This window comes from Lissotriton vulgaris, chromosome 8 (genome assembly GCF_964263255.1).
Source record: "Lissotriton vulgaris chromosome 8, aLisVul1.2, whole genome shotgun sequence".
Taxonomy (NCBI): domain Eukaryota; kingdom Metazoa; phylum Chordata; class Amphibia; order Caudata; family Salamandridae; genus Lissotriton; species Lissotriton vulgaris.
Genome location: NC_141696.1, coordinates 843,396,869 through 843,424,231, shown reverse-complemented (window position 1 = coordinate 843,424,231; position 27,363 = coordinate 843,396,869). Strand labels below are relative to the sequence as shown.

The 27,363-nt window shown below is 47.1% G+C and overlaps 2 protein-coding genes across 3 annotated transcripts in view; one reads left to right on the top strand and one right to left on the bottom strand.

The window, feature by feature from the left end:
- The window catches only part of COL4A1 (collagen type IV alpha 1 chain), a 515,832-nt gene extending 494,325 nt beyond the window's left edge, over nucleotides 1-21,507 (bottom strand). The window contains exon 1 of one of the 2 annotated variants that reach the window (XM_086934756.1): nucleotides 21,299-21,507. In XM_086934756.1, the coding sequence (XP_086790882.1) occupies nucleotides 21,299-21,367 (69 nt within the window). In that variant the 5' untranslated portion in view covers nucleotides 21,368-21,507. The remainder of the gene's footprint in view (nucleotides 1-21,298) is intronic. The other variant, XM_086934755.1, reaches the window with a different exon arrangement.
- A 114-nt stretch (nucleotides 21,508-21,621) lies between these two features.
- The window catches only part of COL4A2 (collagen type IV alpha 2 chain), a 656,575-nt gene continuing 650,833 nt past the window's right edge, over nucleotides 21,622-27,363 (top strand). The window contains exons 1-2 of the mRNA XM_086934754.1: nucleotides 21,622-21,803; nucleotides 23,068-23,223. Coding sequence (XP_086790880.1) covers nucleotides 23,147-23,223 — 77 coding nt within the window. The 5' untranslated portion in view covers nucleotides 21,622-21,803; nucleotides 23,068-23,146. The remainder of the gene's footprint in view (nucleotides 21,804-23,067; nucleotides 23,224-27,363) is intronic.

Sequence of the window (27,363 nt, the reverse complement as noted above, 5' to 3'; positions counted from 1 at the left end):
AGTGCACTCAATTGTTACACACAGCACAACAGACCTGTGAAGCAGGCTTTGATGCTGTGTGTCACAGGATGCTCGCAGCCCCCCACCTCCTTGTATATTCTGTGGAGTTCAAAGAAGTTCACTCTGCCCATTCAACTTAGCTTATTCTTTTTGCTCATGTGTTTTATATCTCTTCCCGGGCTGAGCACAGACTAGGAGAAGCTGAATAGTTAATGCAAATTAGCCTCCAGGAACTACAAGCAGAAAAAGGTAACTTTCTACAAGTTACTTTTCCTTGACATTTATTTAAAATCTAACTTCACCATTGAATTGAAATTGTAATAACTATTAACAATGTACGTTTAATTATTTTTGTAGTTGGTCCCTCTCCTGACATACAGTATTAAGTATTTTAATCTGTAATCTGATTTTCTACATAGGACAGACAGGTTTACCACAGTAAAAATAGCTTTAAGAACCATGTTACTGTAGTGACAATGGTAACATTAATTTATAGATCCCACTTTTACATACCATGCACCCTAAATTGTGGGCTAGTAGGCCTGCACAGGGGTGACTTACTAATATTTAAAAGAGGTTTTTTATCTGTCAAAAATGATTATTTTACTAGGTTGCACAGCAGGTTTTATATTGGGGCAATCAGGCTACCATGATAGTCATGAAGCCATGTTTTCCTTTGCCACATTAGTAGAAGGCACAGTAAGTGCTGCAGTCCAAAGGTGACTGTTAACTTTTCATGCCATTGGGACGTGTTTCTGCAGCATGTACTATGACAGTTGAATCACGCATAGTTCATAATCCTTCAACAGCCCATACAAAAATCCAGCCATGTCAGGATTCAATGTATGGAAAAGAAGTTATCTGGCATTCTCTGCTGCCAGTGCATAAGTCGCTGAGCTTTCTTTTGAATTAAAAGCATGCTCTTTTACATGGAATGAGGTCTGCATGAAATCTGTAATGGTGACTCTAAGCTACATAATATGAGTCAGTAACCAGAGCTCTTACATAGGATGTTAAATGCAGGGAATCAAGTGGCAGAGTGACTCTGGGATTCACCAGCCACACCAGAGATCTAAATTAGGGATGTCCACAGAGGAACCAGGAAAGTCACATCCACATCACATTTTAGTGTATCCACTAAAGTAAATGCCTTTTGCAAAAATGAAATTATTTAAGTGTAGCTATAGGAAGTGAGGAGGATGACCAACTCTTTTCCCAACCCCCACATTGTCCCCAACCAATTTTGTTGTCCCAGCAATTCTTTAATCGTCACCAATATGATTAGAGGGTTTCCTCTTGGGTGCTGCTTCTCTGATGCACAGATATCTATCTGTTCTTCTGTTTGAGGTCAACCTGTACTCCTTGCCAAGCCACCAATGGCTTTGAAATCTCTGTTGAGCTCCTTCAAAGGCTACTGTGAAAAGAAAGAGCTTGTCATTAATTGAATTAATTATTAATTATTAATCAAATATCATTAGTGTCCTCTAGTTTTGTCCTGCCGGGTAGGACCATGGAAATTGCCTGGGCTTCTGATTGCTTGGGTTACGTGCCTCCCTGACTGGCATCTCTGTCGAGCCAATAGGTAAGGCTCAAAATAAACTCAATGAAGTGAAAAAGAAAGTTCACTAATTTAGCGCCAAACAGAGAGAATCCCTCGTAGCTGAGACCCTGTTAGTCTACCATACCAAGGCTTCGGTAAAAGGCACTCATGAGACAGCATATGAGGGTAAAGTTGTTGGATGGGCTCTGCATCACAAAAAACAAGTTTGTGCACTATGGTGGGTGTCACCACCCATCCCAGAGATTACTGTCATGGGTGATCTAAGGGTCAGTTCCATCTTTGAGTAACTCCTACTAGCAACCCTTATTCTAGCTAAGGTTCTTGTGGAACAATTTTGGGTCATTTCATTAAAGTGCAATGAACATGATGCTTCGCCTAAACTGGGGTGATCAGACCCTCTGGTTCACTCATATTAAAGACCTGCTTTGCAGTTTGTGTCTATGCCCCCTGTGGGAGAGGATGTAGCCTTGCGGTTAGAGCTGTCAACCTCGAAGCTGGGGAACCGTGTTCGAGTCTCAGCAACGATGCTCAACTTCCTGTGATTCTGGGCAAATCACTTAATCTTCCCATGCCTAACAAAAATGAATGTGTCCGTCTGTAAGGAAACTGGTGCTCATGTAAAGCGCTCTGATACCCGATGTCTCAGGTTTAGTTTGTGCTATATAAAACTCTTTAAAAACAAGCATTTGCAATGCAATAGGTCTCACATTAGGAAAGTTTGAGCTATTGGTATTGTAAATGACAATTTTTTTATTTATATTTTGTTTTTGAAAATAACTAAATTAATAGCTTTGTCATTTACAATGCCAATAGTTATAACCTTCGCAAATGTGACACCTATAGCATTTGTAATGCAATATGTGTTGTATTTACGTGACTTACATGTATTGATATTACAAATAACAATGGCTTTTAATTTTTTTTTAATAGTTAATAATTAAATAAAAGTTATTGTAATTTATAATGGCAATAGCTTAAAGTTTTTTAAATAACTTTTGTGAAGATTATGTTCAGTGTATTTTATTGTGACGAAATTCCAAGAACAGAAGTGAAATATTAACATGTTTTTGTTACATTTGTAATAAAGCTTCAACCATTGAGAGAGCATATTTGAACCAGGTGTTGTTGAATGGTCGCAGAGATTGATGATGTGGTGGCGCTGAGTGATGTGATGGCAAACGAGTGATGCTGTGGCATTCAGTGATGCTGTGGTAGCACCTAGTGATTTTGTGAGGGTGAGGGGGTGTGAGGGTGAGGGGGATTGAGGGGGTGTGAAGGTGAGAGGGGGTGAGGGTGTGTGTGAGGGTGAGGGGGTGTGAGGGTGAGGGGGTAAGAGGGTGAGGGGGTGTGAGGTTGAGTGAGGGGGTGTGAGGGTGAGAGGGGGTGAGGGTGTGTGAGGGTGAGGGGGTGTGAGGGTGAGGGGGTGTGAGGGTGAGTGAGGGGGTGTGAGGGTGTGTGAGGGTGAGGGTGTGTGAGGGTGGGGGGGTGAGGGTGTCGGAGGGTGAGGTTGTGTGAGGGTGAGGGGGTGTGAGGGTGAGGGGGGTGTGAGGGTGAGAGGGGGTGAGGGTGTGTGAGGGTGAGGGGGTGAGAGGGGGTGAGGGTGTGTGAGGGTGAGGGGGGGTGAGGGTGAGTGAGGGTGTGTGAGGGTGAGGGTGTGTGAGGGTGAGGATGTGTGAGGGTGAGGGTGTGTGGGGGTGAGGGTGTGTGAGGGTGAGGGGGTGTGAGGGTGAGGGGGGTGTGAGTGTGAGAGTGTGGGTGAGGGGTGCAAGGGTGGGAGGGTGTGGGGTTGTGAGGGTATGGGGTGGTGAGGATGTGGGGTTGTGAGGGTGAGTGGGTGAGGGAGGGTGAGGGGGGTGACGGGGGTGAGGGTGAGTGAGGATGCGGGTGTGTGAGGGTGTGTGAGGGTGAGGTGGGTGTGGGTGTGTGAGGGAGAGAGGGTGTGTGAGGATGTGTGTGAGGGTGAGAGGGTGTGTGCGGATGTGTGTGAGGGTGAGGGGGTGAGGGTGAGGGGGTGAGGGTGTGTGAGGGTGAGTGAGGGTGAGAAGGTGAGTGAGGGTTTGTGAGGGTGAGGGGGTGTGAGGGTGAGGGTGTGTGAGGGTGTGTGAGGGTGAGGGTGTGTGAGGGTGAGGGTGAGGGTGGGTGAGGGTGAGGGTGTGTGAGGGTGAGGGTGTGTGAGGGTGAGGGCATGTGAGGGTGAGGGGGTGTGAGGGTGAGGGGGTGTGAGAGTGAGGGGGTGTGAGAGTGAGAGTGAGGGGTGTGAGAGTGAGGGTGTGTGAGAGTGAGGGAGTTGTGAGGGGGTGAGGGTGTGTGAGGGTAAGGGGGTGTGAGGGTGGGTGGGTGAGGGTGGGTGAGAGGGAGGGTGAGGGTGAGAGGGTGTGTGAGGGTGAAAGGGTGTGTGAGGGTGGGTGGGTGAGGGTGGGTGAGAGGGAGGGTGAGGGTGAGTGTGTGAGTGAGGGTGAGGGTGAGGGGGTGTGAGGGTGAGGGGATGTGAGGGTGAGGGGATGTGAGGGTGAGGGGGTGGCGACTAGGGAGGAATGGACAGCAACATCCAATCTATATTTACTGAAAGGTCTTCCCATACACTGTTACCTATTTGAAGATCCTTAACCCACTCACAAATTGCAATTTCTGGCATTGCTCTGAAAGCAGGCTTAATAAGGTATGTAGAACCAGAGCGGTAGACACACATTGCTCCACGATAGGGTAACTTGCCTTGAAGCAGAATTAATAAAATTAAGCCATGAATGTTTTATATGCTAAAACAAATTAGCTACGTTGTCTGCATCAACATTAGTTGAGAGGCCAAAGAACAGTGTAAGAAAAATAGACCCCAGAGGTTTTATTTGTGTGACTTCACTGCATAACAAGATAAGACCCCTGTTATAACCTATTTTAAGGCACTGTGGGAGGAAGCGGGCCGTATATATAATTATACTTCAAAACTAATACAGATTATGTAAAAAGCGTTTTCATATGAAGAGTTATGAATAGTAAAAAAAAAGTATAACTACGTGAGTTAATGGATGCCCAACGCTTCAGCAATTTAATTAGCAGGCTTGAAATCCAAAAATAAATCCACGGGCTGCTTCATAGTTCAATAAGAGCACAGACCCTGCCCTTGTAGTGATAGGGAGGGTGCCGCCGCGCTGCCCGCGGCGACCCGGAAGCTCTTGGCCGGCCGGCCAATCCGCTTGCGGCCGACCGGAAGTCCCGCCTCCCGAGGTTCGTGAACAGGCATGCCGGCGCATGGAGCGCCCTGCCGATCCGGGGTAGCCCGGGTCCCCAGGAGGGGGCCGGGGAGAAGGAGGAGTGTGGCGCCTGTTGCGGGGCTCCTCTGAGCTGAGGGAGCCTCGATTCAGAAGAGGAGACGAGACGAGACGCGCCGCGCTGTGAGGAGCGGAGCGCGAGAGGAGCCCCGCCAGAAGAGTGCAGTCGGTGAGTGGGGCCCAGGGCTGATGTGAAGTGCGTGCGTGCCTGTGTGTATGCCTGGGGGGGGGGAAGTGTGTGCGCGCGTGTGTGCGTGTGTGCGCGAGGGAATGTGTGTGCGCATGCGTGACTGTGTGTGATTGAGAGAGAATGCGAGGTAGGGGATAGTGTGCCTGTATGTGTGCCTGAATGTGTGCCGTATGCCTGCGTGTGCATGCGCGCGCCTGTGTGTGTGTGTGTGTGCGTGCGTGCGTGCATGCAGAGGGGTGGGGGCTGCCTGTGTCTGTGTGTGAGCAAGGGCTTTGCACCGCGCATGCGCAGCTATCAGACGCTCGCTCCCGAGGTGAAATCTGACCCCGTCAAAGCGCGCGTCTGATAGCTGTCCACATTCCTAAATACGGGCCACAATAGGTCTGAAGCAGACACCTTCAATGCTCACGCATTGAGGGTAGGTCTGCTCGACCTAAAAAAAGACTCCCTGCAGTCCACCTTCTTGGAAATATTTCCATGGGTGGAGTACACCCTTAAGAGGTTAAGCATTGAGGGAAGAGGCGAGAGTTAATAGGATTGGTGCAACCTCTAGATTATTTTGAGCAGAAACCCCCTTCCTGGCTTTGAAAGTTACTGTCTAATGCACAAAGAGAGGGACGAGGAGTTTTCAGAAAAAGAGGTCCAGTACCCGTGCTCCCAAGGTGGTACGTCAAAATCCCCATGGATGCATCCAACCTTCACTCCTTTATTAAGACAGGCGATTACCAATTACCCTTCCTTTTTCTCACACTCTCCGCTGCCGAATGGGCTAGCACTTATTCATAGGAACAGCTACTCTCTAGTGATTTTGAAAGTTACTGGTCTACAGTTCCTAAGCCCTTTGACTGCAACTTTTTTCTGGATTTTTTTATGTGTCAGCTTTCTGTGCCTGCAAGGGGTCGGATGCGGGAGGGAATGCCATTGCAGAGGTATGCCTTCCTCTGGGAACGTCGAGAGCCTTATGCACTTTGCTCTCTTTTGAGCTAGTTAGTGTTTTATTTTCTCACCTCCCCCACTTTCCTTATAAAAACGGAGGTTGATCTTCCTTCCCCTCATAGATACTTATTTAAGCAGCACACCTGTGTGTCCTTAGTTGATTCCATTCCACTGACTTTCTCATCTAGCACCAGGGCGCCTGGACCTCGGTGTACAGACCACCAATCACTTTCCTTGTGTCTACCTGGGAGGTTCCTGACTCCCTAGATTTTATTGAGCTACTACCCTACGGTGAATACTGCATTTTAATGCTTTTATCATTTATCTTTTACACGCTCATTTTAACTTACCTTATCTTTATGTGTAGTTCTCAATGCCAAGGGAATTTAGTGGTGGGAACCAGATCTGCCAGATTCCAGTTTGTGTTTCATTTTCTCCCTCCACTTTCATTATTGAAATGAGGGCCACACCCCCTTCTCCCTCTTGGTTGCTTACTTAAACAGCAAAGCTGCACGTCTGTGCAGTAGGCAGGCCAAAGGGTCACCAAAGGAAAGTCCATCGCTGTCCATTTAGCGCCAGACCACGACCAGAGGCCTTTGTCCCCCGGTTTTTATGAATTTAATCTGGCTGGGACATCTTTGCACCCAAGGGTCGGAATAAAGCATGTACATTTCCCTCAAACTTTTGCAGTACACAAAATTGTTTTCTCTTGTTAGTACCGCCACTTCTCCTCTATGCTCCCCTTCCTTCTGATGTTCTCTCTCTCATGTTTACCTCCCACCTCTCACTTTGATACATTCTTTCTCATACCTACTTACTATTCAATTTCCATCACATTTCTCTCAGGACATCAAACAGAGATCCCTAACTTCAGCTCAGACAATCAGCCTTCAGTTATTTTTCTTGAAGAGACCTGGCTCCATGAAGCCTCTACCTCAGAAATGATGACCACTATCTCTCTCAGCTAGGCCACCCGCCATGTTGTCCATGCAAGCAAACTCGGGGGGAGAACTGCGATCATTTTTCACACCTCCCCCAAAATGATTTCCACCACTCTTAATCTTCCCCAATGCAGTCACGACTGTCTCGCTCACTTCCAGCCCCAGTGCATCCTACTCAGACACACTGATTTACCACCCTCTTGGCCCAACATGTCCTTTACCGCCAATCTATCTATGCTGTGGCACCACCTCTCCTCAACACACACAATTTCTACACCCTCGAGGATTTTAACAATCCGTTTGAAGATTCTGAAGACATGGAAGACCCTACCACTAGTCGGCACCCTGGACACATGCATCCTCCCCTCCTTACAAAATTCTCAATGCACCGCGTAGACCATGCACTTAGCGCTATCAACACCACCTATGACAACACATCCACCCACAAGCCTCATCTCTGGAATTGGTTTGATCATCAGGTAGTACTACTTGTTCTGCCACAGGGCAATTTGCATTGCTCTGCCAATCATAAACTGCATCCATGCTTCATTGGACATTGGCCCAAGATGACCCTCTCTCTACTGATCCATGCTCTACAAGCAGAACTGTACTGTCCTTTTTCTAACTCTACCACTGCCAGTGACACAATCCAATTCATAGATTACAAATGCTTTGAACAAAATAGCCCCCTTCAAGTGCTCTGTTTTTCATGGTACCTGTCCCTCATTATCTTGGTATTCTTAAGAACTCAGACCTGCTAAACTTCATTGCAAGTCATTAAAACACAAAGGTCACTCCTCTTAAAATTCTTCTGACAAACATCAGCACCAACTGGCCATCAAAAACTGCCAAAGCCTTATTTTAGATACTCAGGCCTAGTATTACACAGATAAAATAGAGTTTACCACCAATTCATCTTGAGAGAGATTTAATATTGTCAAAAACTGCTCTCTCCTCAGGTCTACAACCTCTCCATATAACTCTCACCAAAACTCTATCAGGGCCTGTTTCAGTTCTTCTACTCTAAAATTGAATTGCTCCATGCCACCTCCCCTCCACAATTGCACTTCAGATATGAAGCCCCCATTCATCCATCTGTTCTTTCACAATTTCAAGGCACTGTTATTCAAACCATTCATAAATTTAATTAGGTGAGGTTCACTTTCTGACCTTGGTCACCCCCAAATTTATTTTAGGAGTTTTATATAGCGCTAGCTGGACACGAGGGTATCAGAGCGCTTCACAGCATGTACAATTATGTGCAAATATACAATACAAATATTATGGTGGAACATGAGGGTTCGAGCCAGGTATAGATCAGACAAAGGAGCGAACGAGCAAAGGAGCGGGCAAATTCAAGCCTTAGCCTGGGAGAAGGTGACCCTCATAATTTCAAAAAACCTGTAATCTCTCTAAAGCAGAGGCTATTGTATCAGAAAACTGGAAACACACTCAGCTCATGTCCTTATTTAAAAAATCCTCAGCTGACCCAGAAGCTCTAGGAAATTATTGCCACATATCAGTTTTTACCACCTTTCCCAAAATCTTAAAAAGTTATCAACACCCAGCTCTCTACTTATTAAAAAGAAAAACATTTAAAAATGTTCACAATCTGGCTTTAGACACTCCCACATTACTGAAATCAGGTCTATTACCCAAGTAGACAACCGCAGATGTACACTTGTATGCTTGTTCAAGGCCACTCTGCAGCTGTGACATTATTAGACCTCTCAGCGACCTTTGACACTACCTCTCACTCGTTCTGCTGACAAAATTGAGTGAAATAAGCAACTGTAACCTTGCACTGAAATGACTCTGTTCCTTCCTGTCTCCCAGAACTCAGACCATCAGATTACCACCATTTGAAATGAATCCTCAACCACCTCTATGCTCTGTGAGCCCTTCCAGGAGTCTCATTCTATTCAAAATGCATCTCATTCCCCGGGCCCAGCTTATCCACTCCTCATACGATGATAATACCCAAATCATCAACTCCGTCCCAGAGAATCCAAATCAGGTCTTGTCAAGTTCCCGTGCCTGCATGAGCGCAGTTGCCTTCTGGATGCAGAGAAACTCTCTCAAGCTTAACAGAGAATTTTTTTTTATTCTTCCCTTCGGTCAGAAAACACCGCCCTGGTCTCTTGCTGGTGGCCCGCCAACCCTGAGTTGGGCTCAACATCAACCCCTGTCTCTTCGGCCAAAGATCTGGGCATTATCATTGACAAGCAACACACCTTTGGAAACCAAATCAGACAGGTATCCAGAACATGCTGCACTCTTCTAAAAAATGGTCAGGAAGATTGTCCCATTTCTTTCCCTAGATGGTGGCGGAACTATTGTGCATTCATAAATTACTTTTCGCCTTGACTACAGAAAATGTATCGACCTGGGGATTTCCGACTACCTCACCCATCATCTTCAAGTTGTCTAGAACCCAGCAGCCTGAATCTTAGGGCTCTTCCCACCAGCTACCCAGTGTCCTCCCATCTTAAGTCACTCCCCTGGCCTCCCATCTCAAACGGTGGTATATTCAAGGACCTCTGCATGGTCCACAATGCTGTGAGTGACTGAAGCCTTACCTACTTGAGGCAAAAGGTCACTCCTCACCTTCCTTCTCGTTCCTTTCACTCCACCAATGCAAAGCAAGTGTTTATTCCTTCCATTTCCAAGTCTCGGATGGGGCCGTTCTTTATCTTAATTGGCCGAAACTCTCTGGAAGGATCTTCTCCTCTCACTGAAATCTGGGAATTGCACCACCAAGTGCAGGGACACCCTTAAAACTGATTTTTTTACTTTACCTCTGTCTGTAAAACCCTTAAAAAAACACAACAGGCTGCCTTAACCCCTTGGCCACGGCCGGAATTCCACTGCCGTGCTGGACATTCCGATCGCGGGCGTGGTCATGATGGCTCCCGGCGTCATCAGCACACGTCCACCGTGACGCATGACGGACGGGAGCCGTCATCAGCACGCAAGGGGTTAAACCTCTTCTTTTAAATATAGGTATCTGGTCTTCCAGGTATGCTACACAATGTCTCTACTCAGTCACGGATCCTGCTTGCCAGCAACTGTACAGGTTTAAAGAATGGTGAGATCTGATTTTTGTTGTTGTCTTATTGTTTGTATGTGAAGAACTATTTGTTACTGTGTGATTTTAGCTGCTGTCGTGTTTAACTACTGCGAACGTTTCCTCAAAGTGCTATTATTATTATTTTGTGTTGTTTTGTCTATTGTAAGGTAGAGCAATAAAATATTAAGATGACAATTCATTGCATAAAAATTAGAAGATATCTTGAAACAACTCTGACATGGATGTGTCAGTTAAGGGTCTATATTGGATCGAGATGGGAAAATGTAAAGACCTTACAAGCATTTTCTACATCTGCAAAATTGAGAAACTCCTTACATGTCCTATGAGCTGTTCTAGAGCCTTGCGGTAAGTTAGTGTCTGTTTGAAATCTGACTTTTCTGCTTGGTCTCCCCGATTTTTAGATTTTTGCTGGACTCTTGTTTATTGCTGGTTTTTAGACTCTGAAAACTGGGACACTGCAGTACAGGACCCTGTGTGTATGTTCTGACCCATAACACTTTGAGAAATGTTCTAATCCCTGCCTGGTATATTTATAGTTTCTATAAGGACATAACATATGATTAGGAAATATACCATGGCATGAAAAGTTTACTGTCACCTGTAGAATGTGGACTTCTTGTGCCATCCTCTAGTGTGACAAAAGAAAATATGGCTTCAAGCCTTCCTTGTGTAGCCATACTGCTGCAGCGTGACCTGTTAAAATGACTCTTTTTGACAGGTAAAACCTCACTTTTATAGATTAGTAATTCAAATCTATGTAAAACTCGTAGCCCACAAGGTAAGGTGCCCGGTATTTAAAAGTGAGACTTTTAGAAAATTATTATTACCACGTCCCAACAGTGACAAGGTCCTAAAATCTCTTTTTACATTAGCAGGCTTAGCTGCCATACATAGAAAGCCTAAGTATAGATTAAAATACTAACACTGATAACTCAGCACAGGGAAAGAAAGAATATAATTAAACTACTATTTTCAATAGTTATTATAAATGTAAACCAATTGTAAAGACGGGCTTTTAATAAATATTAGTGTTAAGCAACTTTTAGAAAGTTACCCTTTCCCTACCTTCCCTACCTGAAATGTGAAAAGGCTAATTAACATAAACCTCTGGCAGCTGGCAGCCTCTGCTCATGCCTTGAACATGTGTAAATGATGTGTGAAATGCCTCCCTGGAGCAAACAATAGGCTGACCTGAATTGGCAGAGATGAATCCTCTGAGCACAACAGAATATGTAGGGTACTGGCTCCAGGCCTCCTTTTAACAGCACAGTGTCAAATCCAGATTGACAGGTTTGTAGGGCCACATGTAACACTTGGGGTGCACTTGAAAGGGAGAGAGCAAGATACCAAGACCATTCTTGTGGATCCCCAGTCTGGTTGCTGAAGTACCCTAATTTTGTCCTACCAACTTCTGTCTCTGGGTTTGTTGTGGGTACAGTGCCTGTTTCAAACTGTACTGTAGTGTTTGATCTAGGAGAACACTAGGATTGCAGTTGTATCTTCCCCACACACAGCCCCAATCCGCAGACTCCAAGTTTAGTGTGGCTGAAGATTTTCACCACCTTGAAAATAAATGCCCTGAGATTTGGCACTTTGGGCCTGTTTACAGCAAAGCAAACATGAACTGTTGAAAAAGTGGGAAGGGTGGCTCTGGGAACTTTTATTGCATTGGCTAGGGAGTGTGCAGGAGTTGCCGTCGCACACTAGCCAGTGACAGCTGTAAATGTGGCACTACTAGGTATGCTCTTCAGAACCCTGTCTGGACCTGTGGAAGATCAGAAGAGGACTGGACCTGCTATCTGTGACTGGAGAGGAGCCCTGAAGGATGGGACCTGCTCCTCCTTGTAACCCTGACTAAGAATTGGACTCTAATGGTCACTTGGCTCACCTCCTGTGTGACTACAGGGGAGCAACAAGCAGCAAGAGGACTTTTTTTGGAAGTAACCAGCTAACCAGTGGCAACTAGACTGGGACTGGACCCTGCAGCTGGCATCTTTCTTACACCCTGTGAATTACAAAGGGCTTCCCCTGAGGCTCTGGAGGGCCTTAGAAGTGTACTCCAGTAGTTGATTGGGACTTAACCCATTCGCTGCAGGTGTCGGCCAACGGCCGTCGCGAGCACTACCTCCGTAGTGCTGCACATGTCCATTGGCCGACGCGGCCCCGCCCGCTTAATAGAACGCTCCGCACTGGCGCGGAACGTTTCGAAGCAGTTAAGGTGTTAAAAGACTAAGGGCCCGATTTATATCTTGGTGGTATGCATACTCTATTTCAACGACCACGAGGGTTGCCATATACCTAGGCTGTCTAGGCTTGAGTCCACCTCTTCTCCATCACCCTACCCTTCTCTCTCTTTATCCTCCTCTTGCAGGCTATTTTTCAGACCTACCTTCTCACTACCTACATCACAGTTTTTCTGTCTTAAGTGTTCTCCCTCTTTTTCCCTTTTCTGCCTTTCTCTGTCTTGCTCTTGATCAAATTCTGAGAATGAAAAATAAGTTTTGGTCCACAAAAATAGGTGATGGTACACTCACCAGCAACTACGGAACTGAATTGTTCAATGAAGGCCAGAGCACAGTGGGTTATCCACAATATGAGCAATCTCCCACTGACCAGCATCCTAATCCTAATCCAGGGACAAGTGAAGTCTGTAGGCAAGACACTAAAACACGTACAAAACAAAGTCAGGATGAGGACCCCAGGAAACGAAAACAGTGTGGACCTTCTATTGACTTAGAATTCACTCACCAAGGTTGTTGGAGTAGAAGACAATGAACTGACCCTTCTATGGGGGTGGAGGACTGATTGAACTGCCAAGTAACTACAGTATCCATAAATGTTTATATTGTAATAATGTTTTACCGTGTTAAATAAAGAGGTGACCACTGAAATTTGCCATCTATAGGTTGAGGAGTAGGACATGCTTGTGTAATTGTAACATTCCACCTTAAAGATCAATTTAGTTTCTACATTACAAGGAGACCTTTCAACACTTCCTAGCCCCACTCCCCGCCTCGGTATGCACATCATTATGTGAGGGAGGCACAAATAACCACGAGTGCTGCCAAGTGGTGTAACAAAAGCCCCCACGGTTCAGGAGGCCAGAGATCCAGAGTCCCCCTCTGGCACTGGCAAGTCCTTGGCCTGAGAACTCCGGACTGGGTTTGCAGCATGCGGGGGGGCCTGTCTGTACTTTTCAAGGGGGCCCCTCAGGTTTCGTTATGCCACTGGTGCTGCCACTACTAAACTGGCATGTATGGGTTGAACTGAAAGTGCCACATTGCTGCAAGGAGTGGACAACCTCATTGGATAAATGAACGGTGGCCAGTTGCTCAATTCCCAGGAGTCAAGGGAAAGAACACAAGTATGGAGTAAGTGAGTGAGTGAGTGAATGAGTGAGTGAGTGAGTGAGTGAGTGGGTGAGTGGGTGAGTGAGTGAGTGAGTGAGTGAGTGAGTGAGTGAGTGAGTGAGTGAGTGAGTGAGTGAGTGAGTGAGTGAGTGAGTGAGTGAGTGAGTGAGTGAGTGAGTGAGTGAGTGAGTGAGTGAGTGAACATTGGGCAAGTGAGGAATTGAATGAGTAAGAGAATGAGTGAGTGGTCAAGTGAATGACTACTGGACATTCGGGGATACCCTCCAACACATTCTCTAAGAATGAATTACAGTGATGCTGCAACTCCTTGTCTGGCCTCTCCTTTCTGCTGCACCCTCTTTAAAACTCACCCATACTTAGTAAGACACGCCCAGCGTAAGGCAGGGGCCAGCAGTGCACTGTAAGTGCACTGAATCTGAACACCGGAAACACCCTCTCGACGGCCTGATTCGCACTCTCATGTGTCCTTTGCTGGCACTGTTCCCTTGAGGAGTTGGCTGCAATGGAAGGTAAAGTGCACCTGAGTATCAATGTGCCTGCTGGGGAAAAAACTCTCACACAGTGAAAGAACCAAACTGACATTTGCCACTCTGTTGTGCACGCTCGTAAACGAGAAAGAAGGGGCTCTTTCATGAAAGAGAACTGACCATCTTTGCACCATTCAGTTTTACGACATGTCTTGCCCACTGCAGGAATGGTCCTTAATGCGTGAAAATTGCAGATGCAAATCCCAGCCCGCTCCCGAATTAGTACTGCAGCCTCCCTCTCTGAATGCGAAAGATGTCCGTGCAGTGTACGCTCGCGGAAGAATGATCTGCTTCAGAGGCGGAGCTTATTTTCGGGCAGTCAGCACTTTTAGCTAAATAAACTTGCATCAGCATGTGCCATTATTTAGTTTGATGGACAGAATGCAGAACAATGTCATACATTCACCCCAGTACAGAGACCTGGGCCTAAATCCATTGTTTTTTTGCTCACCGTGCCATTCCAGTTTGGACCCACCATATGCAAATCAGTCTTGACCCTGAGCCAAGTGGGACTAGTCCAGCCCGAACTGCCAGGCCAGGTCCTCCCTGGACTGGTAACAAGCATCCTAGGACCGGTTTTGGGCTTTCAGCCCTCATCAGCCAGTGCCACTGTATTCAAGCTATCCTGGCTGAAGAGGGGTGAAACCCCAAAACCAGTCTTAGGATGCTTGTTTCCGGTCCAGGGAAGACCTGGCTTAGAAGTTCAGGCTGGACTGTTCCCATGAGGTGCAGGGTCAAGACTGATTTGCATATGGCCAGGTCTAAACAGGGGTGGCATGGTGAGCAAAAGAATGATGGATTTCACCCAGAACTTTTGACTGGGGTTGAATGTTTTGTTTTGTTCTGCATTCCGTCCATCAATTGTCTGTCTTTTACTTCCTCGCCCCTAAGTGCGCCGGGTATGCCCAGACATGGATCCCGGCCTCACTGTGCCACTGGATTCAAGCTACCCTGGCTGAAGAGGGGTGAAATCCCGAAACCAGTCCTAGGATGCTTGTATCCAGTCCAGGGAGGACCTTGCTTAGCAGTTCAGGCTGGACTGTTCCCATGAGACACAGGGTCAAGACTGATTTGTATGTGGCCAGGTCTAAACAGGGGTGGCATGGTGAGCAAAAGAATGATGGATTTAACCCAGATCTTTTGACTGGGGATGAATTTTTAATTTCTTCGGCATTCCGTCCATCAATTGTGTGTCTTTTGCTTCCTCGAACTAAGTGCGCCGGGTATGCCCAGACATGGTTCCCGGGCTCACTGAGCCACTGGATTCAAGCTATCCAGGCTGAAGAGGGGAGAAACCCCGAAACCAGTCCTAGGATACTTGTTACTTGCTTAGCAGTTCGGGCTGGACTGTTCCCATGAGGCACAGGGTCAAGACTGATTTGTATGTGGTCAGGTTTAAATTGGGGCAGCATGGTAAGCAAAAGAATGATGAATTTAACCCAGATCTTTTGACTGGGGTGAATGTTTTGATTTGTTCTGCATTCCATCCATCAATTGTGTGTCTTTTGCTTCCTCGCCCTAAGTGCGCCGGAAAGGCTCAGAAGTGGGTCCCGGACTCACTGTGCCACTTGATTCAAGCTATCCTGGCTGAAAAGGGGTGAAACCCCGAAACCGGTCCTAGGATGCTTGTTTCCAGTCCAGGGAGGACCTGGCTTAACAGTTCGGGCTGGACTGTTCCCATGAGGCAAAGGGTCAAGACTGATTTGCATATGGCCAGGTCTACACTGGGGTGGCATGGTGAGCAAAAGAATCATGGATTTAACCCAGAACATTTGACTGGGGTTGAATGTTTTGAATTTTTAAGCATTCCGTCCATCAATTGTGTGTCTTTTGCATCATTTAGATTGATCGCATAAAATATGGAAAATGTATCCCCGGCCTCCCACTCCCCTCCCCACCCGACAATGAGTCAATTTTAAAAGTACCTCAGACTGGTCTTCAGGTTACAGTGTAACCAAGGATGGTTGGGAATATTTGGAAGGCGATGGTAGCAGGATGGTAGGGTCCAAACTGGAGCATCGCAGTGGGGAAGGGAGGCGGAGGCAGAGATTCCCTATCCTTTCATCCCAGAACATAGGCAAAGGAAGTAAAATTGCTCTTGAGTTGCGGACGTAGTCTCACCAGCTGTGTGCAAGCCAGGCGAGCCTGCACATGGGCTGTACCACAGCTCCAGGTATATTCTGCTGCTTGCAAATACAAGCCCAAGCTGCTGGCAGCAGTTTAAGTTGGCTGTACCATTACGTTTAAAGGGGAGTTTTGAGGGGCCTGGGGGATAGCTTTATATCCACAGGGCTTTAACAGGCCCGGGTCCCTTCAGGTCTCAGAACCGGTGATTAAAAATGAACATTGAAATGGGTCCCTAGTAGCTTTGGGCGGGAGGGGGTCTTCGGGGTAGTAAACCCACCTAAAAAAATATTCTGTTGTAAGTAGTTGGGACAAGTGCTTTCGGTCGGATATGGTAAAGTGTCTGTCAGATTTCACCTGGGATTTCTGCATGCCCACACTGACAAAAACGAACACACACTTGCGTTCATCTCTGTTTTGTAGGCCTGAAAAAATGTTGTGTTTTAAGTGCCACTAACAATACACACGCCTCTTTCCACTGCCCCATAAGCCCCCTCATGTTGCTTCTCATATATTGCGTTTTAACAAGATATCCCAGCATAATTGCTGGGAAATCTGAAGGCACCCACCCCAGACTTATTGACCAGGCAACGCCCCTGCCTATCCAACCCTATTATGATGGCCTTAACTTTACAGGCAGAAAACAAAGATTGAGTACACAATGGCTGTAAAAACTGTTAAGGTGATCCCATTCAGCAGTAATTGTTTCTGTCACATTCCACACGTTTTACTTAATCTCACACTCACCGAAAGTGTTAGCTTTTTCAAAAATATTGTCTTTTTTTATTTTTTCGTGAAGACTATCAATCTTCTATAGTGCTTAATGTGAACTGAGTTCTCTTCTAGGTGTCTGTGTAAGTCCAGGTTGTGGGTGGGTGTTTATAAAGGGCCACAATTGAGAGCTCAGAAGTTCAGGCTGAAGGTGGTGCAAGTTTCTCGCAGTGCCCGTCACTGGGTCACAAACTGATTCGGAATACGTGTTCATCCAATCCTTGGCCTCTCTGCAGATCACACAGAATGATGGTCATGTGCGCCAATTGGAATTGGAATTCTAAGGAAGCAGTGGCGCCCGGCACAGGTAAGAGTGGTGTGGCAATTCGGCCAGCGCAAGGTAAATGGTTTTGTGTATTTTTATTTAATTTTAACTAAACCATCATCTGTCGACTTTGGCCCGCCCAACTCCACCACCCCACCGCCCTCAGCTGTGCCCAGCCGCCAATGGAAGAAGTACACAATGACAAAGTGAAAGTAGAAGAAAATGCAGTGCTAACAGATCAGCGGGTGCATTGTGTGTAATGACGATGAAGTGAAGAAAATGCAAGTATGTACATGCATGAGAGAATGAATTCATGGTGCAGAAGAGGAAGGAGATGAGGTGTGATATCTTCAAATGGAGGAATTCAGGAAGACTTGGGGAGAAAAAGGGCAGAGGTGTGTAAAAGAAAGCCAACAGCAGAAAGCAGTGTGACTGGTTGAGCGGGAGTGTTTGATACACTACCACCCCTTCTACAGACCTTAAAATGTTTAATTCGCTTGTATTTTCAAAATTGAAACATTTTCCAATTGTAATTATTCCCAACATACTCATTGTGGTCCGGTAGTTATGTGTTACCTGTAAGAAGCATTGGCAAAGCCAATAGGTTTGGTTGTTTTAGGTGCTTGTGCAATGCCTTCAATGAAATCTCACAGAAAGGCACCAAAGTATTAGTCGGGTGGTACCATGGGAAGCACAGGATTTTATTTCTATGTGTTTTAAGCCACACCCTTAACTATAAGGGCCAAGCCCATTGGAAAGGTTTCTTAGTTATACATTCTAGGCCACGCCCTTTTAAAGAACGTCCCTATTTTTTCATTTCACATAAAGCCCTAGGTTTCCCTCCAGAATCGAGAAGCTGTGCGGGAGGGAGAGTGTGGGAAGGGGTTTAACGAGAGCTTTAAGTGGGCCGGGTCTCACCGGGTCTGAGCACCGGCAGTTTTTTAAAGGAGGCCTCGAAACGTGTCTCTATCGGGCTCTGTTTGGTGCCCTGGCACAGGCGGACAGCACTGACTGCAGGCATATCGATGTGCGCTGCTCAAACTGCTCACTTCTCACTAGTGTAGGAGTTACGGCATGACGTCATGCCAGGTGAGCTGTAGTGGAAGGGAAATCCTTTAAACAGATTCATTTTCTCTCTGGATTTCCCTTCCTTTTTGAAACTCAGGTGCAGCAACATTGCGGTGGTGTCAACAGGGCTTGAGGTGGACTGGAAACGTTTTCCATATTATATACAAGCCATAGTTGCTGCTTATTTATCTTATGCAACTAACAACCATTGACAAAGCCAATAGTCCTGACTTCTTGTAGGTATGTTACTTGCTGTATTATATATCTGGATGCAATGACAGACACAGCAAAATACAAGTCCAGCGGCACACTCTGCTTAGCACAGATTTTTAGGTGGTGTGTTTAGGCCACGCCCATAATTACTTTGGCCACGCCCCTTTAAGAGCCCCCCTAGTTTTCTCATTCCACTTAAAGCTCTGGGTTTAACAACTTCCAGGCAGAGCCCAGTTCTCTAACCAAAAGGGGTAACAATATTACAACTGCAAAACCAGCAGAAATATCACACGCCCACCTGTCAGGACACTCAGGGGTGGGTTAGACATGCTCCTGCAACTGGGTATGTAAGGCTGAAGCAAGGTCACCTGATTTCGGAAACATACAGAAGAAGACGAGTCTCTGCACTTTTGAATTTACCCCAAAGCCAAAATCTAGTTTTACCAACGTTATTGTGTTTCAAACCTGACCATCCCTGAGACCAAGAGGTTGGAAAGGAAGCAAGTATGTTCTTCATATTGTACTGTGATAATGGCGAGTTGTTTTATAGGGATTCAGACAGCCCTTGTTAACTGAGTGTTGTAAATAACTGCTGCTACTATTAGCCTATTTAATGGGACCCAGTTGACTGATCCCAGAAAAATAAAAGCATAGGCTGCCCTTTCCAGGAATCAAACTTGTGATCTACAGATCACTGCAGTCGTCAGTGGTGAGAGTTCACCTCACTGAATGCCATGCAATCAGTAACTAGATTTGGGTATTAGGTGAAAACAGCTGCCAATATCCAAGCTCCTTCTTACCTAGAACACTGGGGGGGGGGGGGGGGGGTAGAGTGCTTCCAGGGAAGGAAACATGGGCTGGCTTGGATGTCTGCCCATACTTTTTATTAAGAGAACATGCAATTATGATTATTATACTAACTCATATTTTGGGGTGCTAGCTTTTAAGATGGGGTTTTCCAAAGCAAGCTCAGACCCATGCAATTGGTTTCAGGATAACCGCTCATTATGTAAATCAGTTACTCCCAGACTCGTGGAATATGCAAGTCTTTTATGTGGATATGCTGACAATCTGGCATGAATCGGACCCAGGTGGAACTTTGTTGGGCACCCCTGCTCACAAAGAACAGAGGTATCTTCCTCTGTGAGGGCAGCACTCTTTCCCACATACAACTGACAAAAAACAATGAGGGAAGAGTCCAGTGGGGTAACATTAGCCCCCGCCTGAGCTCCAAGGGGGCCCCTCTGGCACCGTGCAAGGGCGTCGGCCCCTGGCCTGAGAGCTTCTGGCGGGGTGGGGCTCTGTGTACTTTGCAGGGGGGGAGGCCTCCGTGTACTTTGCAGGATGGAGAGGGGCTCAATTTTCGTTACGTCACTGTCTATGCTAAGTACGTCAAAGGGCCTCTGAAATGATTGGGTTCAACTGCACTGTTCATCATAGTCACATCAGGGCAACAGGACCCCCCCCCCCCCCCCCCCCCCCCCCACATACCCAACATCCCGCAAATAACTCACAGACACAAGTGTTAAGATTGGGAACAGGGGCAGCCCTCTGAGACTAAGGGCCCGCCCTCCTGATGGCCACCGGGTGGCCTCGGGCAGCCACAAATACAAACGTGTGCTGCCCTAAAAAAGCGCACAGTACTAAACACAACGCAGCTCTGCCCAGCTGCTGATCTGTCCCTCCCTCGTTTCAAATGACGGGCAGGTTCTGCCCCGCTGCCAGAGTGCGGGAGACAGCACGGCTGGCCTGCTACCAGCAGTGAGTGTTCTGAGGAGACTGCGGGTCCCTGCGGGCTAGGACGAGACCACTCTGCCAAAGAGGGGCTGCAGGGTTGTACCACACACCGGCTACACACAGGACCCACCCAAGGCACACAAACCAGGAGTACTGGGGTTGGAGATAGTCAGAGTTAAAAAGATTTCAATAATCTCTCTGCCTTGGGGGGAGAAGCGCTATAGAAATGAAATTATAATACAGTACTGCAGGGCGAGTGCTCAGTGCACTCTGCCAAGGTACTGGAAATGTTAGCAGCTTAGCACCCAGGGACAAGCTAGCAATGGACTAGCAGGTGCTGTTCCACCGGGTCCGGCGGTCTGACGGGGAAGGGGGCTTTTATCCCAGATTATCATGGGAAATTACTCCCGAGCTAGCAGTGGCAGGGACCATTTTCACTGCCTGCACCAGGACCCACGCAGGCAACTGTGGTAGCTGCTTCCATGACAGCGAGGATTCCCTTGAAAGGAGACAGGCGGCGCTCACATGGCAAAGACAAGTCAAAATGTGGGTCACACCAGGGAAGCAGGTCCAGCAAGTGCAGTGACACCCATGCTTGAAAGTCTGAGGGCCCCACCGCGCCCCATTCAGAGTTGTCTTTTACTATTCGACAAGAGGTCACGGGGCCATTTTAAATGCTTGTATCAGAACCCATAGGGCGCTTACTACGTAACAGGGACAGCGTTACCTGGCCGCCCCTCAAGCTTTAAGGAAGAATCCGTTGTATCTAGTGCTTGCGTCTATAGCGCCGTGGAATGAAAACGATTGGGAAATTAAACGAAACCCTCTCTGCAGGGCACTACGCCCTTGTGCCAGACCCCTCGTGAACATCCCATGGCGTAGGTATTCGCACTATAACAGTTAATATTCCAGTCATATCTGCCCCGTGACATTGGGAAACTAGGGATAACGAGACGCCCAAAATAGCATTAATTGCATATTCTCTACAGAAGTGTATCCCCACCTGTTAATTTTGCATAGCAATACATTGTAACGGGGCGATGCCTATTCCATTTAGTTTCCGCTTGGCATAGTGTTGTCGAACATATAGGGAAAAGATTTCTAGCCCCAAGAAATGTCCCGTCTGCTCATCATCTTTCTCAGATAAGAAAAAGTCCTCAGTATGATATATGGCAGATTGCAGGTGACGCAAACATACGCCTTGATAAAGCTGGCGCAGATAGCGCCTGGTACTCACCGCTGCGTCGGCGCTTCCCTGCAGCTGGACGAGGAGGAGAGCGAGGGGCAGAAGCTGCAGCCACCCCATGGCCGTGCCGGGGTAGAAGGAGACTCTGCGGGGTGGGAGGGGGGTGTCTGTGATTTGCTCGGGGGTCTTCTGCCCTGCCGGGGTCTGCACTCTTCCCTCACTCCCGTGCGCCGGTAGCGCGTGTACAGAGTAAAAGAGTCGAGCTTAAGTCTGAGCGCTTTGTTGGCGGCGCCCCCGCCTCTGCCCACCCCCGCCCACTCCCCTGTCGAGCCGCCACCCCGCCCCCCTCCGCCCAGCCGCCCGGAGCTCCACTTAAACTTATTCTCCGCTCTGTGCGTGGACGGAGCGCGAGGCATCAGCAGAAGAGAGCGAGGGCTCAGGAGTCGCCTCATACCCGCAGCGCCTTGAACCCTACGCGCAGCGCTGCCCCATAGCTGGCGTCGCTTCTGGGCGCCGCTCCGGAGGACATGTGCCGGAACCAGGTCTGATCACTCAAGTAAGTGTGGCTGCAGGGTTAGTCTCTGCACGGGATAGCGGGCCACTGGTTACCCCTTCTAATGATGCGTCCAAGCGAAAACTTGCAAACGGTTTCTCCTTTATGTAATACTCCGCATTTCAGCACAGCTCGAAGTTAAAGTATATCCGTTTTCTGGTGCAGAAAGCGCAATTTAAAGGGAACTCTTTTTCACGAATGCGCCTACCTGCCTGCATCTCAGTAAACAGCTGGACACCGGCCTTCTGTGCATATCTGTGGTGTACGTAGGTGTGACTGCCCTTATCTGCAAGCCTCCCCCTCAGTGCAATCACGTTTCAGCCGAGGTCGGGATAATTCCTTTCCGCCTCTCCAGACTAGGCAATGAAAAGCATTCTGTGGTAAATGTGGTCGTTTTAATCACGAGCCTCGTCTTCTGAAATGTAAAACAGAAGGGATGCGACAATAGGCGAAACGGTATTGTACTAAAAATGCAATTATATGTAGCGCTTCGTACCGCTAACTAGGCGTTAGGACGCTTTCAGTGAAAGGGGAGCACGCTGCTCCACATGTTGATGGTTACCATGCTGTTAAAATTGTATTTACATAGCGCTTATTACCCCAGACTAGGCGTTCAACAAAATCCAGAAGGTACATACTGTTTAAAAAAACTTCGGACAGGTACTCTGCCCTATTTTCCCCATAATTCCAAGCCAAAGTCTGACGTATTATGGTTCTACTACCCCTTGTAGAGTGCGTGTTGATGTCTGACGTATTAGGGTTCTACTACCCCTGGTAGAGTGCGTGTTGATGTCTGACGTATTAGGGTTCTACTACCCCTGGTAGAGTGCGTGTTGATGTCTGACGTATTAGGGTTCTACTACCCCTGGTAGAGTGCGTGTTGATGTCTGACGTATTATGGTTCTACTACCCCTGGTAGAGTGCGTGTTGATGTCTGACGTATTAGGGTTCTACTACCCCTGGTAGAGTGCGTGTTGATGTCTGACGTATTAGGGTTCTACTACCCCTGGTAGAGTGCGTGTTGATGTCTGACGTATTATGGTTCTACTACCCCTGGTAGAGTGCGTGTTGATGTCTGACGTATTAGGGTTCTACTACCCCTGGTAGAGTGCGTGTTGAAGTCTGACGTATTATGGTTCTACTACCCCTGGTAGAGTGCGTGTTGATGTCTGACGTATTATGGTTCTACTACCCCTGATAGAGCGCGTGTTGATGCCCCCCCTTTCTTCCACTGTCCTCTCATAGTGTCCCTGCATACTTTCCCCAGGTTGGTGCGACTAGACTCTCGAGACGGGCAGCGCCGTCCCTGAACCCTGACATCCAAGAGTCAGGTGGCAGCTTGCAGCATGGGTAGCACCCGGGACACCACTACCCCCGCGGCTCTCAGGATGGCGCCTCTGCTCAGCAAACACGCTCTTGTGCAGTAAGTATCGCTCTTTAGCGGCTCCCTTGTTAGTAATAAGAAAAATACGTCACTGAGCAGTCTTCATTAAATAGCGCCCGCCGCCCTGGACTTGCGGCTTCCCACCGCTGTAAGTGACGTGTTTCTATCGCCTCAGTCACTGGTACTCACGGAACCACTTTAGCAAAGTCGGAAGAAAGGAAGGCTGAAGTGGCCCGCCTCTAATCCGTGACATGACTCTGCTAAGATATGTCTGAAGCAGGTGCATGAACCCAGTGTGCTAAGTTGTCAGTCAAACCCAGTGCTCTGCTTTGCTATGTGAATAACCTGATTGACAGGGGCCGGCTTCTAGCGTACATTTATATCCACTCATCACGTTTCCATGGACATCAGTTCGATTCACTAAATTGTCAGGGGTAGCGAAAGTTTATCTTCTATCCTTCGACCTCAATGACATCACAGGATGTGACGTTTAAACTTAGACCCCCAATCAGAGTAAGTGGTGCCTCACGACCTTGATCCCAATGACATAACAATAATTGATGTCACCGAAGACTTGTGTATAAGTTATAACTCAAAGAGAAAACGTGTTGATAAATTCAAGGGAGATTCACAAATATAGACATAAAAACAGTATTGGCCATGCACACTGGTATTAATCCATATAAAATCACACAGAGCAGTAGGGAAAGGAGAAAGTGTACAAAAATATGCATAAATAGGAAGTAGCGGCGCATGCGCAAAATGGAAAAACTTCCCTCACTCACAAAGTTGTAACATGCTTCATCATAGGGTGTGCTACAGACACCCCTGCGCAGACCAACGCCTGAGGCGGAGCAACAGGGAGGGGAAGACAATACAAACAATGAGATATTTTGGGATCACCATAGTAAAAGTGCAGATAGTGAGGTTAAAACTAGCTGAGATGTGTATCCACTTCCACATTTATTCCAGGGCCATCTGGCTAGATTGAAAAATGTGAAGGATGGAGGTGAAAGGAGAAAATTAAGATTCCTTCACCCCTCCTTTAATGCCAAAGTGTCAACATGTTTCTGCAGTGGAAGGTGTGCCCATACAGAAGGGGTCACTGGGCATTCATCAGGACCCTTCCGACCCAAAAAGGGAGGTCCCCTCTGATCCTACCTCCGGTATCTCTAGAGAGTGCTCCGGGTGATGCAGAGATACCTTGAACAGCACACAAATCGTGTTCGAGTTTCATAGATAAATTCTCTAGAACTGGGGAGGTGTGGGGGTGACCCCCTGTAGTCACACTTACATCAAGGTGGGTATTTTACACGGAAAACATCCAGATCCTCGCCACGTAGTAGACTACCCACACCTCTCCAGTACTAGAGAATTTATCTATGAAACTCGAACACGATTTGCGTTGGTCTGCGAGGGGGTGTCTGTAGCACGCCCTATGATGACGCTTGTCACAACTTTGAGAGTGAGGGCAGTTTTTCCAGTTTGCGCACGCGCCACTCCGCTGTATGTATACACATTTTTGCACACTTCCTCCTTTCCTTACTCCTCGGTGTGATATTCAGTGATTTCAACGGGGAGGCTGGAGTAGGGAGGTATCAACCTCTCCCCCCTTCTTATTGTGGACATTTTTTATTAATCAATATAAAGCATAGGTTGAATATGAAGTATTTTATTGACTTGATTTACCCTTATCATTAGTAACACATTTTGATTTATGATTACTGTTAAGGAACTTTGGCCTAGATGTAGGTAATTTTATTTTACCACTTCTTAAATACCGAATTTTACTGATTCGGTATTTAAGAAGTGGTAAAATAGAGGGGGGGGGGGGATGTAGGTATTACAGAATCGGTAAATACTGAATCGTTAAGATTCGGTATTTACCGATTCTGTAAATAACGATTCGGTAATGTCCATTGATTCCTATGGGCTACAATGCCCATAGGAATCAATGGGCATTACCGAATCGGTATTTACCGATTCGATAAATACCGATTCCAGCAAGGGTGCAGTGGGTGTCACTTTGACACCCTCTAGCACCCCAAATACAGGCTTGTGTGCAATGTGGCACACATACATGCCCTAAGGTCATGTCTGTGTGTCACATTGGACAGGTGTGCATGCACAGATGTGCATGCACACCTGAATTCGGTATTTTACCACACAATAGGATTGTGTGGTAAAATACCGACTCTTAAGGGCCTGTGGCACTGTAAACTGTGCCACCTACATTTGTAATTACAGAATCGGTATATTTACCGATTCAGTAATTTACCGAATCGGTAATTTTACCGAATCAGCAATTTTACCGAATCGGTAAATATACCGATTCTGTAATTTTCAGCCCCCTACATCTGAAAATCCTATTACCGGTTGGAAACGTCCGAAATCGGCCGTTTCCGACCGGTATTAGGGCTCCTACATCTGGCCCTTTAACTCTTACAAGACACAGAGGTGACTCTTTTTTTTCAACAAATCATTCAGTGTGGCCTAGAGCCAGCTTTAGCTGTTTCTCAAGCCTCATGTCATGAAAAAGATCATAAATAAAAAGATGCCTATATAGATACATAGAGGTGCTTTGGGTCAGCTCTTTTCATCCATTGGTCTGTTCAACAGTCAGTGACAATTTGCTTCTGTGCACTGCAGCGTACAGGACGGAGGGGTCACCCCACTTCATATGTGGCTGGCTTGCCCTGGGAGTGGGAGCAGTTTGCCTGATCACATAGGCACCTCCACCTAAAATGAAGGCCATGTCAGTGCCAAGGAGTGTAACACAATATTTTACTTTTTCTATGCTTTTTTTCTTTCTAAAAAAATATTTGAGTTATCCTTGTGTGTTTAAACTATGCCTCAGGTTAGAGTAATTAAAAGACAGAATTACATGAATGAAAACTACGAACGGGTTCTAAACTTCTTCCAAGTACACCTGTTTGATGGGGTGCACCCATACTGTCCTTTTACATTGAATATGAGTGTTATTTTCTTAGATTTAAAATTGTTATTACAACAGTGGTGTTGCAAGGTGGGTCAGCGGTGGGGGAGGTCTGCTCGGGCAGCATGAGTTTTGGGGGTGGCGGCCTTCCCCCACTTTTACCTGCAGACATCGCAGGAATCGCCAGCACCCCACCCTCCCACCCCCACTCTTCATGCGGTCGCCCGGGCGGCATATGCAGGTACCTCCACGGGCAGCACACGGTCTACCTACGCCACTGTATTACAAACATATGTGGCTACGCTTGCAAGGTGTGGCAAAACCAGTATTGGTGCTCACAAAGGCAAGTCAGGGATCTAAGCAGCAACCACTGGAGACCTCTAAATGACATCCATGTTGGCTTCTGTAGTTCTTTGAACCTACTGTTGTAGAGTCAGTGGCAGTCCCCACAGTTAAGTTATCTGTACAAAGTAGCCCATAATTCTGTATTTGGCTTCCAGTGAGGAATGGCCTATCAGGCAAAAAGAACTGTCACAAGGCGCAATCAAGAAAGACTCTGGAGCAGGGTGGAGAAGGCTGCTTTAATGTGATAGGTCATTGTTTCATAGTACTCTCCTGGTTTTATCACCTACAGGCTAGCATGACCTAAATAATACATCTATTACCCATATTCTTCTCACTAAGATCCACAATTTGTACCTACCACCCTCCCCTTTTAGGCCTTTCAGGTCCCCTGCTTAACTCTCCTACCAGTTCTCAGCCCTTTGTCCCCCCACAAACTATTGTTTCTCTCATATAGCCCTTCTCATACATAGTTTCACATCCGCTGCTGCTCTTGAGTATATCTGCGTAACACCTTCACACCAGGGACGGCTCCTCCACTAGGGCGGAGGAGCAGTGGCCCCTGCTTTCTTGCGACAAAACATAAAATGGTAATAACTTTTGGTTATTACCATTTTATGTTTCTTTGCACATTGCGGGCGGGAGGGTGGGCGGAGCTGCCCGGGCTGGGCAGGAGCGGTGTGGCCACTCCTGTGTGTGCAAAGACTGTTTAGTCGGCCCTTTGAAGCCACTCAAACCAGTCATGCGCACTCTGCACTTCTCCATGTAGGCTGCGTTGGGATTGGCTTTGGGGAGGGGAGGGAGGCTGCCTGCTTCCTGTTCCTGTCGGAGGCAGGAAAGCAGGAGCAGTAAAGACGCAGGACCCGGCGCAGCGGAAAGGTAAGTTTAAATGATTTAAAAAA